This window comes from Sinohyriopsis cumingii, chromosome 3 (genome assembly GCF_028554795.1).
Source record: "Sinohyriopsis cumingii isolate HCF-2022 chromosome 3, ASM2855479v2, whole genome shotgun sequence".
NCBI lineage: Eukaryota > Metazoa > Mollusca > Bivalvia > Unionida > Unionidae > Sinohyriopsis > Sinohyriopsis cumingii.
The window spans coordinates 37,534,856-37,556,571 of record NC_142963.1 but is presented as its reverse complement, the minus strand read 5'-3'; the positions used below and the strand labels follow the sequence as shown (position 1 = coordinate 37,556,571).

General features: G+C 35.5%; 2 protein-coding genes across 13 annotated transcripts in view; one reads left to right on the top strand and one right to left on the bottom strand.

The window, feature by feature from the left end:
- Window positions 1–8,912, top strand: part of LOC149802709 (UPF0561 protein C2orf68 homolog) — a 51,995-nt gene extending 43,083 nt beyond the window's left edge. For 7 of the 8 annotated variants that reach the window (XM_089952116.1, XM_089952113.1, XM_089952115.1 and 4 more), the window contains one exon: window positions 8,051–8,912. Coding sequence is in view for 1 of the 8 variants with exons in the window: in XM_089952115.1 (XP_089808241.1) it covers window positions 8,051–8,088 (38 nt within the window). In the remaining 7 variants the exon portion in view is untranslated. The remainder of the gene's footprint in view (window positions 1–8,050) is intronic. The other variant, XM_089952114.1, reaches the window with a different exon arrangement.
- LOC149802708 (maternal embryonic leucine zipper kinase-like) overlaps window positions 1–21,716 on the bottom strand; it is a 101,723-nt gene that overhangs the window by 6,600 nt on the left and 73,407 nt on the right. For 3 of the 5 annotated variants that reach the window (XM_089952104.1, XM_089952103.1, XM_089952105.1), the window contains exons 13-16: window positions 19,716–19,833; window positions 15,760–15,949; window positions 6,997–7,100; window positions 166–339 (exon numbers count right to left, since the gene is read on the bottom strand). In XM_089952104.1, the coding sequence (XP_089808230.1) occupies window positions 166–339; window positions 6,997–7,100; window positions 15,760–15,949; window positions 19,716–19,833 (586 nt within the window). Of the gene's footprint in view, window positions 1–161; window positions 340–6,996; window positions 7,101–15,759; window positions 15,950–19,715; window positions 19,834–21,716 lie in introns of those variants that run through there. The other 2 variants (XM_089952107.1, XM_089952106.1) reach the window with 2 other exon arrangements.

The following is a 21,716-nucleotide window of genomic DNA, read 5'->3' as shown; positions in this document are numbered from 1 at the left end:
GACATATTCTAAAAGAGTATGAGCTGCAAGAAGGGTCAGTCTATACATGAGCAAAATTAGCAGTTCAGCCATAGTAACTGAACAGCACAGAACCAGACAGAACTTGACAAGACATAAAAAATATAGGCCAATTCCATCTCTTCTGATATAACTGTGACTACTTACAACTTTGCTGATTTCAATATGTCTTCACAAAGTTTCTTGTAGTGCCATGTGTCCCCTTTCACTCGTTTCCTACATACACCTACATGTGTCATCTTGGGTATTGCACAGACTTCCAGATCAAATGCCAGCTTTACATGCTTCCAGTCATCCATCACTGTACAGCGCAGTGTATAGCTAAAGTACAAAACAAGAAATATTGTTCTTATGAATATTATACCTGATAGTGAATGAACTTTCAATCTAGTCAGCTTGATACTCATATGGAAAAGCGTACATGTTTTAGACTAAATTATGTTTCACCAGTAATACTTTAAAAAAGGGGGGTGGGTCCAGGAGGGCTGGACTTAAGAGGTGGCAGAGAAAGTTATCCTAATATAATGTTATCAGGCCAGGTAATGTATTTGGCTGAAAAACTGAAATTTCTGCTATTAAGATCTTTTTCTTATCTCCAGACTGCAAGAATATGTGATTTTTGTAGAACCTTATGGTCTTGTAATTTCATTATTTGCCATAAAAAAATCTTAATGCTGCACAATTGGAGGAAAAAAGTACTGAGAAGGATGGCTTGGAGTTGAAATATTAATTTATGTAAGATGAAATGGAAGAACATGATGCCAGAGACATTTCTAGTCACAGTAATTTTTGTAAACAACTCATTTACATAATATGCATAACACTGATTTGCATTTTATTTTCTTTATATGTCACTTGAGAATTTACATGATAATCTGAAACAGTATTGTCATAATTGTGTGGTGATTACCTCCTAATTGTACACGTGTTTCAAGTATTACCACCAATGAAACAATAATAAAGAGAGCTGATTATTACCAGGTCTCATCATTTACCTCAATTTGAGCTGCCACTCGACCTATAAAACTTGCAATGAATGGCCTGTGGATCTATACTATTACTAATTTTAGTAGGACCAGTAATTTTTTTTATTACTATTATTAGTAATACAAACTATATTTGGTAAAAGAGAATGGACATTATGCCATAGTCATATAAGGATTGAAATCCATCCATGCCAAAAAAATTGAAAGCTGATGCTAATGATGGTTTAGTTTGTAAGCAAATTAAATCTGAGGCACTTCGTTTCACTCAGTATTACTCAACAATCAGCTTTGGATAGGTACTTATATCATATAGGGCAAAAACAGACAAAAATAAGTTTTCATGAAAGGTTTACAAACATATAAATTTTAAATTAAGAGTCATATGGTACATTAATAAAAAGTTATTTTTAAAGACCAATAGTTCATTCAAATGCTTTGACTATTTTTGTCACCAAGTTTTGCACAGCTAATTGGATAAATTAAAAGTATGGAACACAAATTCTTGTAATGATACAAATGAATACCAAATTTCATAAAGATATCTCAAATTGTTGTTGTTGTTCTAGGGTTTAACGCCATTTTTCAGCACAAGATAGGCTATACATGGCGGCCAGTATAACTGGTGGAGGAAGAACCCTGGAAAACCCAGGGAAGAACCACCGACACACGAGAAGCTACTGGCAGGCTTTCCCACGTACCCACGCTAGCCGAGCCTTGGACTCGAACACACGCAGACAGAGGTGAGATGGCAGTGATCCGGAACGGTGAGCGCTTTAGACCACTCGGCCACTCGGGGCCCCCTCAAATTGTTCTGGAGTAATCAACCAGGCATGAGTGACAGATGGATAGATGGATGTATATAATTTGCAACAAAGTCAGCACATGCATATCCACAAAGCATTGCTAAAAAAATCTCTGGCTTTGACCCCAAAGTCAAAATGAACAAGTTGCAGAATGAATTAACTTACCTCGCTATAGCTCACTGGAGAGCTATAGCTATACATGAATTTAGCATATAAAGCACGTATATATTTGAATCTATATTTCACAAAGTGCATCAACAGTAACTCATCACAGTTATACTTTGTAATTTTTTTCTACATGTAATTGCATATCAGAAAAGTGTCACTTTACAGCTGCAGTATACCAATATCTGTGGAGGAAGTTACCTTTTGTCTACAAGTCATTATCTAGCACATGTAATAGTAATCATGTCACTGTCTCATGAAGATGAACAGTAAATATTTCTTTACCTGTGATCATTTAAAGAAGGAAGATATGCAAATAACCCTAACTAGACAAATTTTTGGTTGTGACAGTTCTTTTGTTGCATATCTTTACCAGTGTTCAATTGCTGCATTATGAACATCTTGCACATTTCTGGGTTTTTATTTTTTAACTTGATTTGTAAAGGTATACTTTCTAGGTACATGTGTGTGTGTGCACATGCAAACTGAAATCTTGTCAGTATGGGAAACAGTCAATCACAGTATCTGCATTATTTTAAATTAAATAATCAATTAAGACTGATTGTCAGTCTGAAATCTAGCATAAATTATATTTATCCCTTGGTATGCTTCTCCTTAAGAAAAGATGCTCAACAGCTTCGTGTATTTCTGTGGGTGTTGGCCCACGAGTGTTTTTAAATTCTTATTATGAATTGATTCCCTATCAATGCACATGAAAAGAATATTGGCATTTTTCAGCCCTGAAAGTTTGCTGATTTCCTAGTTTTATAATTTAACATTACAAATAATTGAAGTATCTATATTCAAGTCTTGGTTCTATGTTAACAAGCTTAATGAACCAACCATTTAACTTTAAAGGGGTGGGGGAAGTGCACTGGGATTTTCTTTTGGGACTGTATTTATTTTCTGTAACATCAAAGTTATTTTTCCCCAACTAATGTAATGGATATAATAGTTTTTTTTTCTTCTATAAATTGGAGCAAAAATCCATTTGATCAAAGTTGTTCTTTTACATTGCAAGGTATTGGCAATATATACCACAAGAAAGAACTGCAGTGTATGTATATGGTCAATTTTATTTATCAAAAACAGTCCCGGGTCCCGGATAAGAATCACATTTTAGAAAGAGAGAGGGACCTCTTTTACCTATATGAGTTTCATCTGAATCTAATTGAGAGCCAAATTCAGTCCTTAATTAACCTTGTCCTTTAAGGACTTTTCAAGGGTTTGTTATATTTTTTTTCAAAGGCTCGCTTAACTTAACACTTTTAAAGGCAAAATTCTGAAACTTCCTTTACTGTATTAAAGTTGAGTCCATCTTCCAAATTATAAAGTGTGACAAGTTTTATATATATATATATATATATATATATATATATATATATAGAGAGAGAGAGAGAGAGAGAGAGAGAGAGTCTGCTTTCAAAGCAGGGAATCGTGCAATAGCATGTTAAATATAACACCAATAAAATAATTTTTCCTCCACACTACATTTATATGGCAGTAATATGACACCTGCTTTTACTGCATTTGTGAATTTGTCAGCCCAGATGGAGGAGGATGGCCTACCCAGAAGAGAAGCTGTCAAATGAACTTGCCATTGTGTTAGTAGGATGTTCTTACTGCTGTATGGAGGCTAGCTTGACAACGATCTCCCTGATGAATACTCAGTGAGCAGAAGGCCAAAAGGATCGGCCCAAAATAGAAAGATCTACTGTCACTGACAGAAACAGAAATTTGCTGCTACCTGATGGCATTCCTGATAGTTGTGGTTGTCCACATCTTGAAGCTCTCTTCCAGAAGGAACTTGTTTAAAGTGGAAAAACTGATGATGAGGCAGAACTTTCCCTCTCTCTTTGAACTAATAAAATCCTGGACTTCTTGTGTTCTTCATACTTTCTACTGTGCCCTTTCAAAAAAAGAGTACACCTCTTTCTGCAGAGATACCATCTGAAACTGGTAGAACTGGTCCTTGAAAAGAGGTAGAGGTCTTGGATGGGAACCCTGTAACCATACATTCTTGTGTATGAGAACCATGCATCACTTGAGAGGCCCCCCTCTCCCAGTCTCTGAGACAGGCTTAATTTGGCACATACTGTGACTGGAAGAAGGTGGTGGTGGTGGGAACTCCCTTGAGGCAATTCTCTCCCTCCTTAAGGAACAGGAAGAAGTAGACTTAATGGAAGAGGGTGTGACTAACTTGGGGCAACTGCCTTGTACATTTTGGAAGGGAATGGGTTCATTGACATTCTTCCTTGGCTCCTCCTGCTACATTGATGTGGAAAGGGGTTTTATATTATGATTGATTTCAGTTTTGATTGTTTTCTGTTTCAATCGCTTAGGGTAGGGAGCTGTGGACCTGCAGAATGGGGTCCTTCCCCAATTTAGTTGAGTCCGGTACCACAGCCAGGGATCAGTATTGCCGATTCCTTAAATCCTGAGAGGCCACTATAGCAATTATCTCACCGAATAGTCTCTGCATCAGGAGGGGTGGCACATAAGACTTTTGCTGTGATCCAGCAAAACCTTTCATGTCTCCAAGTAGCTCTGCTGAGACTACCAAACTGAATATCGCATTGTCTTAGTGACAGTTTCCAACAATCTCAGCAAGGTCACAAAAGACAAAGATTCCTCCTTCAAGAAACTGAAGGGAGATGCCAAAAAAAAAATGGATTGGCTTGCAGGTCTAGGGTAACTACTGACCATGCCTTTAATTAAAACACCTTAACAGCCTTGATGGGAGACAGGTCAAAGTTCCCTGTCGAAATCCCTACCTGGGAGGCAGCCCAATTCCAATGGGGGTGGGGTTTGATGGATTAAGCAGATAAATGGATTCTGTTGCTTTGGCTGATACCAGGAGCTAAAGCATACTAGTGGGAACATGCCACCCCTTCTGCAGTCTGGTATGTTCTTGGCCTTGAGACAATTTCTGAGTTGGTTCCCATACCAGCATTGAGTGAGGGAGCAACAGCAGGTCTAACTTGGGCAGTACCCCAGAAAACATATCGAAATTGGAGAGGATCCAATAACATGAAGATCCCAAAGGCTTGGAAAATAGATTAGGGAAAAGTTGGTAGTAAACCTCATTTAATGAATAATCAAAAGTCTATATCTCTTCCTCATCTGTTACCTGACTTGGTGAAAGGGACAAAGAAGGTGAACCCAACTGTTGAGATGTGATCCACATAAATTGAGAGTCCATCATCCTGATTTCACTCTTGGGGCCAAGCAGAGTACCTTTGCCTCATGTCCCTTCTAGAAGAAGCAGACTTCCTGACTGGAGGTTTGTTTCTAGGGGTGCAATGATATGCCCAAAACCATATTGCAATATAACAAACCCATACAGTAACACTTAATGAAAACAATAAAATAGTTCATTTAACATTTACTACTTAAAAAATATCTCAGAGTGATGTTACCTTGTAAGACTTCAAATGGTATTCAACTAAACACATACAATTAACATAACAATGAAACAAATGGTATTCAACTAAACACATACAATTAACATAACAATGAAACAAAGTCAGCAAATAAAAATCTCACTGCTATTTCTAGTCCATCTGTTATATAATTTAAACTTCACAGAGTACAGTTTTAAATGTCTCGACACATTTAAACATCTTTATATAAATAAAAAAAACATGCTAAATAAGTCGCTGCATATTTCGCTTGAGGAAAATTAACATTGAGATCTCTCCGAGCAATAACAATGTCTCCTGCTGTACTAACAACTCTGATGACATGGAAGTTAAGTTGCAAGAATGCATAGCATTTTACTGGCTATTTGAGCAAGGAGTGGAAACTTGTACTGTTGAGCTTTCCACCATTTCAAAGGAACCTCATCCAAAATTATTAGGGACTCATTCCTGAATAAGTCAACCTCATGCTTCACTGTGAAATCTAGATTGAGTAATGTTCATTAGCATCATAAGTTTATAAATTATTATTTTTAACTAGAAAAATATTTCCTGGTCTTGACTTGCCCCCCCCCCACCCCCCCCATTAAATTTTGCAGAATAAAGAATGGTACTTGGACATGATTTTGGTCTTCCTTCAAAAAAGCTGAAATTTTTTTCAGGGGGGATTTGGGGGTCCTCCCCAAATCGGGTCTCAAGGGGCAGCGTTTCTGATCTGAGGGATTGAAAGCTCCCGGACAAAAACACATAAAATAAACCAAAATAATCATTTGAAAAACTAATAAACTTAATAAAAATGTTCATCTTTACTTCAATAATTTCACAATATTTATAGTCACATGAATTTGTTCTCCAATACTACTGATGCTGAAGTTATTTCATGTGCATATCAGTATTCACATCATAATTAAGTGACAATAATTTGTCAATTTTTGCAGCAAATGTATTCTACTTCTCTCTTTTCATAACAAATCTGTAAAATAAACACCCAAGTACATCAACTATATACAAATAATCCCATACATCCACTTGTCTTTTTCTCCAGTAGACACAACTGGTTAATATGCCTGTCAAGCTCTATTTGCAGCTTTGGCAAAGATTTCTTTAGCCTTCCTTTTTGTCATCACTGACTTTTTTTGGCTCAATGTGCAATCGTTTCTTGTCCTTCTCAATGAGAGCTTTTTTCCTTTCAAGCTGGTGCTTGTATTGGCGACATGCAGTGCGCATATTCTGACAGAGGGCTATATCTGTTCTCTCATGCAAAAATTCTTTCTTCTTATAGTAATTAACTGCACCAATACTCAGACTTTGAGAGAGCAGGACATAAAGCAAAACAAAATTGTGTTTCTGTTTGGCCAACCATCCCTATTCTTCATTGCTGATCCTAGGACACATCCCCCCACCATAAATCTCCCCACCCCAATTGATTTGTCTATAATATTGAGCTGGTTTAGCCCAGTTCATTAAGTGCATTATATATACTACTCATTATATTATATATAATCTTTATAAAAATAAAAAAATTAAACAAACAACATACCTGAATTTTAAAACCAGTGAAATAGGAAACACATTGTTATTTTGCCTAACAGATTAGTGACTTACTCGCTCTGCTTGTAGGGAATGAATTTCTCCTCTATCACACACTTCAGTCTGTGTAGGACATACTCAGCATGACACTCATTTGTCCGGAACACATTATGTAGAGCCTATAAACAAATAAAATGGAGTTTTTTTTATATGCAGTTTTGCTAAACTCCTGCTAAAAAAAATCCTACTGTAGTTTACAGTAATGATACTCATTTCATTATGCAAGTAATTCTTGAGTATTCACTAACAGCATGCATGTGATTCTAACAGCGGTAGGCCAAAACTAGTTTTAAAGGCTGTCTACCACAGATACCCTTTTAAAGTTGAAATCTACAACTTTTGAAAATTACAAGAATTTTTTTATTTAATGAAAATCCAACCAAGGTATTTTTTCGTGTTATATCAACCTATTAGAGAAACCAGTCTACCTGGGACTAGAAATTTCCCACCATTATAATGGCTAGTGGGATGATATGTGACCGATCATTTGTCCCAGAACAGCCAAAATACAGACAACTAGCTGTTAATTGCCTTACTGTTGAAATGTGGATTGTCTTTTAAGGTGTTATAAGTGATAAAGGAATAAAAGGTTGTTATGATGTCTTCTGAGCCTATGATGAAGATGAATATTGCCAGAATGGAGATAAAATGGAGAAATCAAACATAACAATTTCTTTGGCAAAAGCACTAAAGTATTTGGATTTTTCTTCCTTGCTTATTTATTGCTTTTGCAGTCTTGTTCAGTTGATAGCAAAATGTGTACTTTCTCCCACTATTAAGAAACCACTGGCCAAGAAATATTAAAAGCTCAACAGTGCATGAATTTAAGCATATGCAGTTGAGTAGCAAAGGTTAAGAATTTGCACTTTGTTTCAAAGTTATGCATCTTTTGTATTTCAAGCACACACATTCAGTTCAATCCCTAGATGAAAAATATCAATTGACAGTATATTATTAGATAATTAATGTTCCAGCTGGGATAAATTATTCATAAAAATCGTAACTATATCATGTATTTTTCATTGTTTACTTAAAGTCAAAATCAATATTTTTTTCTTCTAAATCACAGTGGTGAAACCTGCCACCAAATATTTGGATCTGAAGTGAAATAAGTCCTTGAGGATGAGACTCAGGAATACATATCGAGTCGAAGTCATGAACTTTCTTGTGGAGTGAACATAACTTGGAGTACTATGGGCAAGCAATCAGCAACCTTACAAACCAAGTAACAGGAAACTGAAGCCTGAATGTCTTTACATGCTTTGCATAGCTGTCCTGTCATTACATCAGTCTAATCGTGATACAGAAAGGATATTATCCACACAATGCAATTCATGGAGAAATCTGGACCAAAGAAAACTTGTTAGGTGTAAAGCTTAATAATAACAACAGTGAAAAGTCATCAGTGGTCACCAGACAGTAATCTTGTGAAGGAAACTAATGGATGTTATTAAACAACTTTGCGGTGAACTATAAATAATTAAAAAAACCAACTCTTTTTCATTAACTGACAAAATACTGACTCGTATTAAATATTTATTATTGTAATATCTGAATCTAAATCTAGTTTGTTCAAAATTTTGCTGTTTTATTATATTATGTTGTTGTTGTAGGGTTTAATGCCATTTTTCAGCACAAGATAGGGTATACTTGGTGACCAGTATAACTGGTGGAGGAAGAACCCTGCAAAACCCTGGGAAGAACCACCGACCCACGAGAAGCTACTGACAGACTTTCTCGCATACCCGCGTTAGCTGAGCCTGAGACTCAAACCCACGAAGACAGAGGTGAGATGGCAGTGATCCAGAACAGTGAGCACTTTAGACCACTCGGGGCCCCATTATATTATGAAGAACATACATATTATGGCAAAGAAATTCATTTGTTTTCAATCTCCCTGAAGAAATTAAAATTTATGCCACACAAAAAAATCTGCTTTGTTTAGAAGCCAACCTATTGGTAATTTTTTTAAAAATCTACTGGTTTGAGATCCTGGTTCTGTTACATGCATGTAAGAGGTAAGCCAGATACTCTACTGACTGACATAAATTTAAGATTAGACCATTTATTCCTTTTAACTGCTCAGTGTTGAAATCATATCCAATATGATCGCTAAATTAGCTGACACCATTTTCATTTAGGACCAACAAGAGATATGAAGCCTTCTGGTAGAAACTCCAGGATGGTATGACTGTCTTCTGGAAAAGTTACAATATCAAGATTTTCAAGATGGATGCAATGATGGCCATATTGGGTATCAGACTGGCACCACCTCCATTTAGGAACAACTAGACATCATAAGAAGTCTTTTGGGGAAAGCAGAATATTAATATGATAAACCATTCATTCAGGAGTAGTAATAAAATTGTAAAGATGGCCACTGTGGATATCATACTGGATGTCTGATCAGCACTATTTTCATTTAGGTTTGGTTTTGTGGGTTTAACACCATTTTTCAGCATATGGTGGCTAGTATATTTGGTGGATAAAGAACCTGTGAAAGTACTGGGAAGAACCAATGACCCACTGGAAGCTATTGGCAAGCTTTTTCATGTACCCATGTTGACCAAGTGGAGACTCAACACCATGCAGACAGAGATGACATGCTGGTGATCTCTAATGGCAAGTGCCTTAGAGCACTTTACTACCCTTGACCCCTTTTCATTCAGGACCAACTGACATTGTAAGAGGATGTTAGTAAAAGCCTCATCTTGATATGTCCACCCATTCAAGAGGAGTAGTGTTAAGATTTTCACAATGGAGGATTTCATTGTGGTAGCCATTTTTGATGAGTTAGTGTCACAAATTTCATTTAGGACCAAACCAGACATATGAAGTCTTCTGGTGAAAATCCCATGGCAATATTACTTTTTGTTCAGGAGGAGTAGCAATGACAATAATTTTCAACATGGCAACTATGTTGGCCACATCAGACATCAGATTGGAACCATTTTCACTTAGCTTCTACCAGACAATAAAACATAAGACCTCATTTTGATATATGACAATCCATTCAAGAGTCTTTATACCAAGATTTTCAAGATTGCCACTGTGTCAGCCGAATTAGACATCAGATTGGCAGCATTTTTACTGAGGGTCAACTAGACCTCATAAGAAGTCTTACTGTAAAAATCTCGTGTCAACATGACTTTACAATCGGGAGGTGCAGCAATAACAAGATTTTCAAGATGGCTGCTATGGTGGCCATAGTGGAGGTCAGATTGGCATAAAGTTTCATTTAGGACCAACTCGACATCATAAGAAGTCTGGTATCGAAAAACCCATGTTGATATGGCCATAAAGTCGGGAGGAGTAGCCATAACAACATGTTCAAGATGGCCACTGTGGTGGCCATATTGGAAATCACATCTGCATATTTTGATGTTGATATGACCATCCATTCAAGAGGAGTACTGATGACAAAAAAAATGTTCAATACAGCTGCTGTGTTGGCCATAATGGATGTCAGAGCAGCACCATTTTCATTCAGGTCAAACTAAATCAGAGAATAAACCTGTGTGTTAAGTTTCATGGCAATCCTCTAAGTTTGTTTAGGAGGAGAAGCAATAATAAACTTGTGGTAATGGATTGATGGACAACATATGACAGATCATGCCGTAAGCTTTTTTGGTCAATGACCAGTAAAGCTAATACAACCAAACAGCTGCTAAGAGATAAATAACTTCAAAAATAAAAAATAATATCGCCAAATGGTTGTATGAACTAAAAGTTCATCAAAACTACAACCAATTTCATTCTCCACAATCTGCACCAAGAATGGCTCTATTTTCTTTTTAGCATTTTGTATTGATTTAACCCTTTCATCACTATGGACTGGTTTTCCGGTCATGGGGAAGTAAGTCTGTAAACACTATGGACCGCTTTACCGGTCTGAGACTGTGTTCTTCTTTAACGTTATAGTACCCAACTATATAAATTTTGAGATACCTCTAATAACTTCCTACTGATAATGTAGATATTATATTTGGATTATCTCGTGAGTTTAGTTTGCATACAGCTAGAAATATTGAACAAAGTAGGCACTTTTAAGGAATTTTCCAAATGGTTAAATTTGTATCCAAAATGGCAGAGTTCGAAGAAAGTGAGTGAAGTGTTAGATTTTGAATTATCTGAGGATTTTACCAATTTCGACCTAGTAAAGTTGGATGAAAATGAGAGAAGGCTTCTGGAGAGGCAATGGAATGCGCTTGTGGGTGACAGTGATGATGATGAAGAGGACTTTGAAGGTTTTGAACCGGAGGAAGTGTACGCTCCACATAATTTTGTTTGGACGAAGTTGGAAAACCAAAGAGATTTGTTTCAGTTTTCTGAGAGAGTTGGACCCACCCAAGTGTTAGATGGCTCCAGGAGAGCTTTGGAATATTTTCAAATATTCTGTTCAGATGAAGTTTTTGGAAACATTGTCTGTCTAATGAATTTGAATGCGACGATCAAACGTGCCAGAGGTGATACTGGTGTGCGTACAGATCTCACCTTGGATGAAATCAAGGCATTTTATGGAATTTTAATTTCTACCTGTCATATACCTGAAAGAAAGACTTGTGTTGCTACTGGATTTATTCATGAGTACATCTAGGGTCTATTGAACAAGTTTTGGGAACTTTCTAAGTTTTCTAAGAAGTAAATAGATAATTACTTGTATTTTACCTGTTGTGTTACCTGTTTGCACCTGTATTTTAACAGTTGTAATAGATATGCACATTTTAGTCAATTAGTCATAAAATTTGATTTTGAACCTTGATTTTGACACCTAATCCAGCGAGATATCTTTAAAATTGTCAAAGTTATGTTATTTCAAAATACACAAGTCATTTTGCTTTACAACTCCAAAATTACTTAGTGTTGAGGACTCTATGCCCCCAAAGTTACTTAGTGATGAAAGGGTTAAAAGCAGAGATGTTCTAGAGAGCCAGGCTGGTTCGGTAGGTGGGCTGTCCCTTGTGTCTCTAGGGAGTCTACCCAAGAGACAAAAATTGTTTGAAAACATTATCTAGTTTTTGTTTTCATGCTGGAAGCAAACACTGATTGGCATCTGGAATGGTTGGCAGGGGATCAATCAGGGCTTCATTCCTCCCAAAATAAACAGTTGATAACTGCACCTGCTGCACTATCAAATTTTCATTGGAAAGCATTCCATACAAAGCCTGATCAAAACTGCCTAGTACAAGAGGTATTTAAAATGTTCTAAACATTAGTCTGTTGTACAATTAAGTTACTTATTAGTGAACAGTACAGAGTGTATCCTCTGAAAGTCTTCCCCATGAACCTATGATTATCCAATTGTTAAATGACACTTTGTACTCACATTTTGGTATGTTGTTCATACACTGGAAAACTGCACTTCTAACTGCATGGTAACTTTTAAATCATCTGCCCCTCAATTATTGTTTAATAACAGGATTTATCTAAAGATCACTTGGGGCTAAATCAGGGGTGCATAGAGGTCATGGAAAAGTTTGGACACTGTGCTCTTTCAAGAAGCTAGTCATGATGGCCGATTTATGTACCAGTTCATCATCATGAAGTAGATGGATATTGATTCATTGACAGTTGGTTGTTATGTAGTGTTCCACAACTTTTGTCAACACTCTTGAAGGCATAAATATGTCCAGTGACACTACCAGTCAGGCACAGATACATGACAACCTTTTGCTTTGAAAAATAATGCATATAAAACTCTCTTGACAGTAGACTATGTCAAACAATTTGTGGTCTCATTTTGTCTGATCCAGACTTTATTTTCTCTTGAGTGTGCTTCAAAGAATACCCTAAGAGCACCTGATTTCAAAATATGCTCTTGACATGAAAGCTGAAATGTTCTCCATCTCCAACATTTATACATCAGTGTCATTTACACCTTACATCACATGCACACATCTGCAGGTGTCTGGCATGCTGCTCATGCAGGCAGATAATTTATATAACATTATTTTGTCTATCAATTGATATTAAATTACTGACATTTTCAAAAAAGCCAATTATCTGTAACTAAATATTCAGAACTTTTCAATGATCTCCTATATATACAAGACACTGTGTTCATAAGCTCAAGGAAGCATAAAAAAATGCAAACAATGTCCTCTGTCTCCAAGGTCAACTGGAACAAATTATACTGCTTTATCAGTTCTTTAGTATAAATCCCATGTCAATAAGAACAAGTGGAGATTTAGCCACATGATGATTTTTAGGATGTCCATCAAAGCAACCAATTAGTTCAGTATCATTTAATACTGAAATAACTATATATTGCCAAGAAATTAAGTTTCTTTTTTAAAACAATAAAAAAATTTTTTTTTTAAATAGTCATTATAACAAGATTTTAAAATATTTTGGGATGTCACATTGGTATCATTTTCATTTAAGACCAACTACATAATGTGAAGCATTGTAGTGTAAAGCCTCTACGTCAATATGGCCATCCCTACAAGAGTAGTAATGACAAGACATTCTGGTGAAAACCCCATGTTCATATAACCATCCAGTAAGGAGAATTACTGAGAGCAAGATTTTCAAGATGGCCACCATGGCAGACATATGTTGGTGCCATTTCAGCTAAAGATTCATAATGAAAATTCCATCTTGATATGACAAACTATTTAGGACAAGTAGCAATAATAAATATTTTTAATATGTGGCCAAAATGGATGCAACATCTGAATTATTTTTCTTTTAAGGCCAACTAAACATAAGAAGTCTTAACTCATTAAACCCTGGAGATATATGTCATTTTTGCCTGAAACGTAAGTAAGAAACACATTCTGGAGGCTACTTCTGAAGACATCCAAATAAATTGCTTCCAAGAGATTTTCGTTTAGCCTGATGCCTAGTTGTGTTAGAAACGTCATTTTTAATTGGCTATTTTGCTCGCACATGTGCAGAAGGGTAAATGTTGCAGTTCTGTTTTTCATTTTTTGCTTTTTGGATCCATAACTTATTTTCATGTCCTGGCCACTTTTTACTCCAAATCCCCAACTTATCCTACTTTTTGCAAACAAAGGTTCGCCTGTCTGTGTGCAGTTCAGACAGTTCTGCCTTAGATCTGAGGCCAAAAAGTCTAAAATCTGAACACAAAATCTGATTTCAACAACAGGCAAGATTTTAGTTTAAAGTCATTGAGTCTCAAAAAATGTTTTTTCCCTCTGTATTTTGTAATGTGTGGAGAAAATTCAGATTTTTTGTTATCATTGTAGAGCTACATCTGTCTACTTTCTGAAATACCACTCACCTTGGTGTATCTTAAATGACCTTGATGCTATAGACCTCGGAATTAGAGTACTACCTCCTGACGTGGTGCCAGTGTTGAAACAAAAAATCCTTGTGAACAGAGCATCCACTGAAGAGTAGCAATAACAAGATTTTCACTACAGCAGTTATACTGGATTTCAGAATGGCTAAATTTTTATTTAGGACCAACCAGACACGGTAAGAAGTCTTCTGGTGAAAACCCATTGTCAATGAGACTTTACTTTTAGGTGTACTTTCCAAATGATCATAAAGACAGCAGCCATTATGGCCATCAAATCAAAATCAGTTTCTTTTAGGATCAACTTTACATCATTGGACATATTTGACTGAAAGCCACATGATATGACCACCTGCTTGGCAGAAGAAGCCATAAGATTTTTAAGATGACTACCATGTGGCCATAATGGGTAGCCCAGTAGCACCATATTCATTTAGGACCAACAATATCTTGGTTAGAATGTATGTGTTCCATGGTAATCCATAAAGTCAGTTAGGAGAACAGCAATAAGAACAACAAGAAAAATGCAATTAGATCCAAGCTTGGCAGTAAAAACAACATTTATTAAATTTTACAAAGAACATAGCTACAGCTTTCTAGATACAATTGGGGGTGATCTGAAGACACATTTAACAATTTCTGTTACTGTTATCAGTTTATATGTTGTTTTGTTCATTCCTCCAAACTTGTTACTTCGTGTTTAGGTTAGTTTTCAGGCATTGTTGTGGGCTATACATGTTCAATGAACACATTTTAAGTATATAAATATTTGGCTGAAAAATGCTTTTTCTGTCTTGGCACCATTTGATTTTTTCTGATTTTTACAACTATGGGTACCTCTGTTTGCTCTTTGTGTATGTATGTCTGCATGTAGGTAGGTAGGTAGATGGGTGGGTACATGCCTGTATGTATGTGTAAGACACAAGCCAAGTTTGATTTTCACCTTTCTGTCAAAATACAGTTGAGGTATTTATGATCCCTTTTTGACTTACAGGCATGTCCTTGCACATTAAATCAAGGATTCTGTAACTATACCAGAGTGGCATAGGTATCTCCATATTGCTAATATGTCAAAGGAAGCAGAGACAAGCGGGATCACATGTCCCAATGTCTTAAGTACTAAAAACTTAAACAAAATACTTGGGACAGCACAAGCAGATGTGTGGGGTGGTCACTGAAATGAAGAAAACCTGAAAACTAGAAGAAAAATCACCATTCATACATGAACAGGCCTTTTGAATTTCCACTGCCAATTTCTCAAGGCAAGGTTAATTTTCACATCAGAGAGTAAATGTGCAAATGCAGATAATCCATATCAGAATGATGAAATCTGATATCTGATACAACCCATAACAAGCTGAAATTCCCTTCCTTCCAAAAAAGTAAGCTTAAAAAATACTTTGAATTCCTGATAACTGAACGTGCTTGAGCCAGGATCAAAATGAAGTTTAAACAGATTAGAGTCAACTGCCTATATGACAATGCATTCTTGCAATAAAGAAAAAAAGACTAACCTTGACCTTCCTGGGACCATCTGAAGTGGAACGACTCTGCTTTTTGGGTGTCAGCATGTTGAAGACTTTCTCCAAGCTACCAAAGACCGATCCTTTTCTGGATTTGTGTGCAGAGCTTGGAGTGTCTGCCTGCATCTTGTAGAGACTTTCATCCACAGATACTGCCCTAGTAGAGGTATGATCCACACATCTATAATATCATGTAACAGCCAAGTCTATTAGATTTACCCCTTGTTCTAAACAAATCACCCTTCCCAAGCCAAGCAGCAGTATCTGACTAAAAAGCCCAGTAGCATATACCAGTAGTACAAGCTGAGAATACAGAACATTAGACATCTGGGTTGATGTATTCCGATTATATCATGCATATACCCATTATCTACAGAGTGCCATCTTTCAGTGTTCAGGCTAGGCTACACTCTTGTGGACCTCCAGCCAGAAAATCTGACTGTAGCTTACTTAACAGATAGACATATAGATTTGTGGGTCCTCCCTTAAAGACTTTTTATGATAACATGTTTGTAAATAAAAATGGTGCTGATAAGACCTTATAACAACTCCAATATGTTTAGCCTAATCTAAAAAAAACTGACCTTATTCTAGGGTATGGATGGACATGTAGATACATACACTGATGCCATATGCTGTATAAATTCATATTTTGACATTTAATGCGACGCTCCAATCAAGTAATATTTTTCAAATTATTTTATTTAAAGTATCTCATTATCACACATACCACACATTGTTGAAATAAGGTTAATGTATAAAGCAGGTCAATGAACTTGACCTTCATGTAAACTATCCATAATTTTCACAACATTTGTACATGTCCTGATAAAGTTTGATAAGATTAGTAAGGATGTATTTTCAAACTATGGGGATATGGGGACATGGTCCTACTGATATTTTACAGAGGTCCGGGTCAGAGTCTGAGGTGCCAATATTCATTTGGTTTGTATTTTTTAAATAAAAAATATTATTTTAGTTTTTTTTGGAGTAATTTCACACTATGACAATTGAGATACTGAATTAAAAAAAATTAGCACTAAGGGCTTGCTTAAACTAACTTATAAACTTTTAAAGTCAAATTCAGAAACCTCTTTTAGTGTATTTGTGCAGAGTCCATCATTTAAATTATAAAATAAAGTGCGAAAAAGTTTAAAGTTTTGAAATATAAACATCTACATTATACAATAAAAGGCACAGTCAACTAAGTTAATATCAATATTATTTTTCAGCTGCATGTGTACTTTGTCCAGTGTATTCTATCCTCTAAGCTATTTCCAATATAAGTGCAACCCTAATCTATTTTGTAAAGCAAATATTTAGGAAATGAAATGGCAATCACTTCAAGTTTATCAATCTTTACTTACAGTGATAATTTTAAAATTAATAATACTTTGTAGTTATCTTCTATGAAATAGAAACTCTGACACTCATAATGTTCTTACCACCTTCTGCAAAACCATGATGCTTAGATTGTTAACTTTATTACCACTCTAATTTCTTCATTTTTCATATTGTGTATTAGGAAATGGAAGCCTCTTTGCAAAATTGAAGTGGTGAATCAGTTTAATTTATTACTTTGGGTGACTTTCCCCAAAAGTGTTCTCAATATAGTTCATGAACCACACTCTTGTGAGGATGTTTGCTTTGGTCTTACTGATTATTGTTTACAGCAGTGTTAAACATAAACTCCTATCAAAAGGCAGTGTAACCAGTCCAGATAAACCATTCGTCTCTTTTAGGGCTGTTCCATTAAAAAATGCATGTGATTCAGGGAGGGCACTTTTAAAGTGGGGTACCACCCACAGATGCAATTTAAAACGTATCATTTTAATATGAACACTGTGAAATCAAAGTACCCTGGACAATACATTTTTTTTAAACTGCCTTCCCTGAGTACCATGTATGTTTAAATGGAACAGCCCTTATTCAAATGATCCTCTATGTAATGAATATAACATGTAAATGGCTGAATTCAAAACCAGAAACATGACAGGAAAGATTTGCACCAATTTTGACACTGTGTCATGTGAATGTGTCATTCCTTGTGGGCCATCAATGTTTTGTTGTGCACCATTGGCACACACAAAAATGTAGCATAGACTGAACCCTGAAATCTCAAATGACAAAAGCTGAGATTAAAAATAAAAATAGTCCCATTATAATGAAAATAATGAAAATAGGTGCACTTAAACAAAATTAAAATGGCAGACTATGTGGACTACTGTCCTACATACTGGGGAGCATGTTTAAAACAAAATGGGATAATTATTTAAAAAATCCATCTAATTTTTTCCAAGTTAAAACAACTTTCAAAAAAACAAACTATTTCACTGCTCTCATGGGATTTGTTACAAACAGACTCTGTTGTATATATGTCTTTTTCACTTATCTTGTTGAGTATGTTGCAAACAGGTTCCATTGTATATAACGCAGTAGTCTATTTCACTGATCTCGTGGGGTATGTTACAAACAGCCCCCATTGTATATAACACAGTCTAATCATCAAATATAATGGAACCTGTTGCTAAAGAAACAACAAAATCAAACTGTTGGATATCATAGCATGTTACAATAGCTGAAATGTGAACGACCTTTGATAAATTTTCTCCAACAGGATATCATATTAAAGCAAAAGCCAAATTAAAGGAAGCTATGTTAATAATATTAGACTATATGAATCTACACTACGCCTTCCTATTTTAATCTAGTGCAAGTGTAATGGCTCATAATTGCAAATCCCCCATTTTTTTCAAACTGCATATTCCAATCCTCCTACCCATACCTCATCCTATGTACTCACAACCACTCAAAAACAGTGACATGGGTAATATAATGCAAAAGGTTTCACATATGATGCATCTTTCTGCTAGGTCTTCTGATTTGAGTACAAAGTTTGGTTAGAAAATAGCTCTAAATGTCAATGTAATTAAAATGTCTGTCTCTGACCTTTGACCATCTTCCAGGGACTCCAGAGGTAGAAGCCAGGGAAGACCCCCATCTTGCAACTGGTTAACCCATGGGCAACATAACAACAGTTATGACGGTTTCAGAGCTGGTGTGATAGACCAGGTGATCAAAATATTCCTTTCCAAAGCATAGAGACGATTAAAATATTGCTTCCAAGATCTGTTTTGATTACCCCTGCAGTGACAGGAATATCAGCGTTACAAAGGTTATATAAAGGCCCATTTCACAGAAAATGTTTTATATCTGGGGTCTTATTTCTATATTAAAAAACTATTATTTCTTAGTTTTTATTGAAGTCTAACAAAATAAATCAAGTCGTTAATGCATGAAATACTGTGAACTTACATGCACTATTTATGCATACAAATTGCAAACAGTTATTGCCTTTCAGATAAATGTAGAGACATAAATATGTCGTACAAAACTTAAGTAGTTTTATGGAATTGGTTTTCCTTTTTCCAGTCCCTGTGACCTTGTTATTTGACCTTCTGACTCCAAACTGAATATGTGTGTTCCTGGTCTCAAATATTTACCATCTAAGTTTGTTCAAAGTGGGTGACAAAGAACTCACCTTGACCTCTGGACCTCTACATCATTAGGAATCTTTCTTTTCTCAGGTTTGATCAAGTTATCTGGTATACACGTCAAGTTATCTGGTACACAAGTCATGTTATTGCTTGGAAACAATTTTCATTATTGCATTTTCTGTCACCTTGACCTTTTTTGGTCCCCTCACTCCACCCCTCAGGTTTCTTCCATGCCTTAATTGCAAGCTACTTACTAAGAAAATTTGAAAATGGTAAATAATGAATAACTAGCAATTACTGTGCACGAACGAAACAGGCAGCAGAACACATAATCACAACACAATAAGCTTGGCCTCATGCAGATATATGTATATTGTTGGTCTAAATCCAAGTTTTCTTTTTGTTGTGTTATATTTTTAGTTACCATGGTGTTAGTAATTTGCTACTTACTTCTTGGATTGGCTGAGTGGCGTGTCCACCTTAAGGTTGTTTAACTGCGAGTCATAGGACCGGGATGGCGACAGCGTGGTGTTCAACAAAGAATCATGGTGTTTTCCAGGTGTACACACTGTGACAAATAAATTCATCTATTTTGATCAATGTATCAAGTCAATTATGATGATGGCATACTAAATGAACACAATTGCAACAATTTTGTTGGTATAACTTCTCACAAGTTATGAACCTCCATAATCAGGGTTCATCTGGACAGCGGAAATTGAATACTTTTCAATGACCAGTTTCCATTTTTCAAAGACTACTCACTGTATCAAGTGTTCTGCTTCAAGTACTAATTTAAATACAAGAAACAAATACAAAAACAACATATAAATGTAATATGAAAGGGAAATGATATTTAAAAAGAAAGTCATTGTAACCCAGATGTTACCCATTGCCCTTTAGCTTCTATACTTTATTCTCCAGTTGCAAGTACACTGCTTTCACTTCAGAGATGCTGCTAGGATTTTATCTAATGGTGGGGGGAAGTACCCACTTGCTACAGAAATAAGGGGCGAGTAGTACAAAAAAGAAGGGAGAAGACAAAATGGCCATAGTTCACTATATACCAAACACTTCAATATCCATTTGTCTTTCTTCCAGCTGTACTGTTTAGAGTCCTATTTAAATCAAAACCTTTCAAATATGCTGTACATTAATCTGTTGATTTTTCTGAGCTTAAACTGTTCCTCACAAGTGTATGAATAGTGCTGAGATGCCCCTGTTGATGGGTCATACAAATAACTAGCTTAGCCAGCTATAACAAGTTTGGAAACTTTTCCATATGTTTATTCAGTACATTTTTTCACTGCTCATAGGTAATGTCTTTTGGACACTTTGGCTCCAAAATAAGATTTTTTAATAACATAAGCTGTACTTAAGTTTCACTTTCTTGAATCGGTGCTTTACTGACTAATGTGCCAGATTTTCTATCTGTTAAATAATGCTGTATTAGGATTTTAAGTCCGTTCATGCTGTAGTCTATGTTCAGACAGTGGTATTTTGATCATATGTACTTCCTAATTTTATTTTTAGATTATTTATTAAATTTATCTGAACCCTTATAAGGCAACAGGTAAATATGCTCAAGGTATTTTGAAAAATACAATTTTAAGAAGAACTGTTAACTTTTTGGGGACTTAGCCTCATTATTTTTTTCACTCAAAAACCATAAGATATTAAGCCAAAAGCTGATTAAAAATGTAATCTAAACATAATATGTAGTCACAATTTTCTGGACTTTAGGAATTTGCTAATGTCAAAAATACAGTTTTTGTACAGTACCCTAAATTAAATAAATGTGTGATATCCCTACATTTCTTCAAGTGAATAAGAAACATTGAAAACATATATCCCCATGTTTTTCCCATCTAGGATAATTTGGCAGTAAATCATCCTCAACTGTACATTAGAATTCACCTTGCATTAATTTGCTAAGAAAATGAAATGTAATCCAGGCAAGTCAAAGAATATAAATACGTGTTACTATTCATTGTTTCAACTGCACTCATTCTTGTCCCTATAAACTGATTAGTAAATAAAATATCCACATCATACTTTAAAACACTCCTCGTAAATAAGGAGGAGTTAATCCGTGTTTAGAAGTCCACAGATTGGTGCTAACAATCGCCAAATGATTAGTTGAGAAGATTACATCTCTTACGCTGGTGATCCGTGTTTAGAAGTCCACAGATTGGTGCTAACAATCGCCAAATGATTAGTTGAGAAGATTACATCTCTTACGCTGGTGATCAGACCTATAAAAATTACATATCTATTGTTTGAAAAGTTATGAATTTGTATATTTTATGGCAGAAATGCTTTGGTGTGTGTGTGTGTGTGTATATATATATATATATATATATATATATATATATATATATATATATATATATATATATATATATATATATATATATATATGAATGCCATTTATACCGATGATCCGTCAAA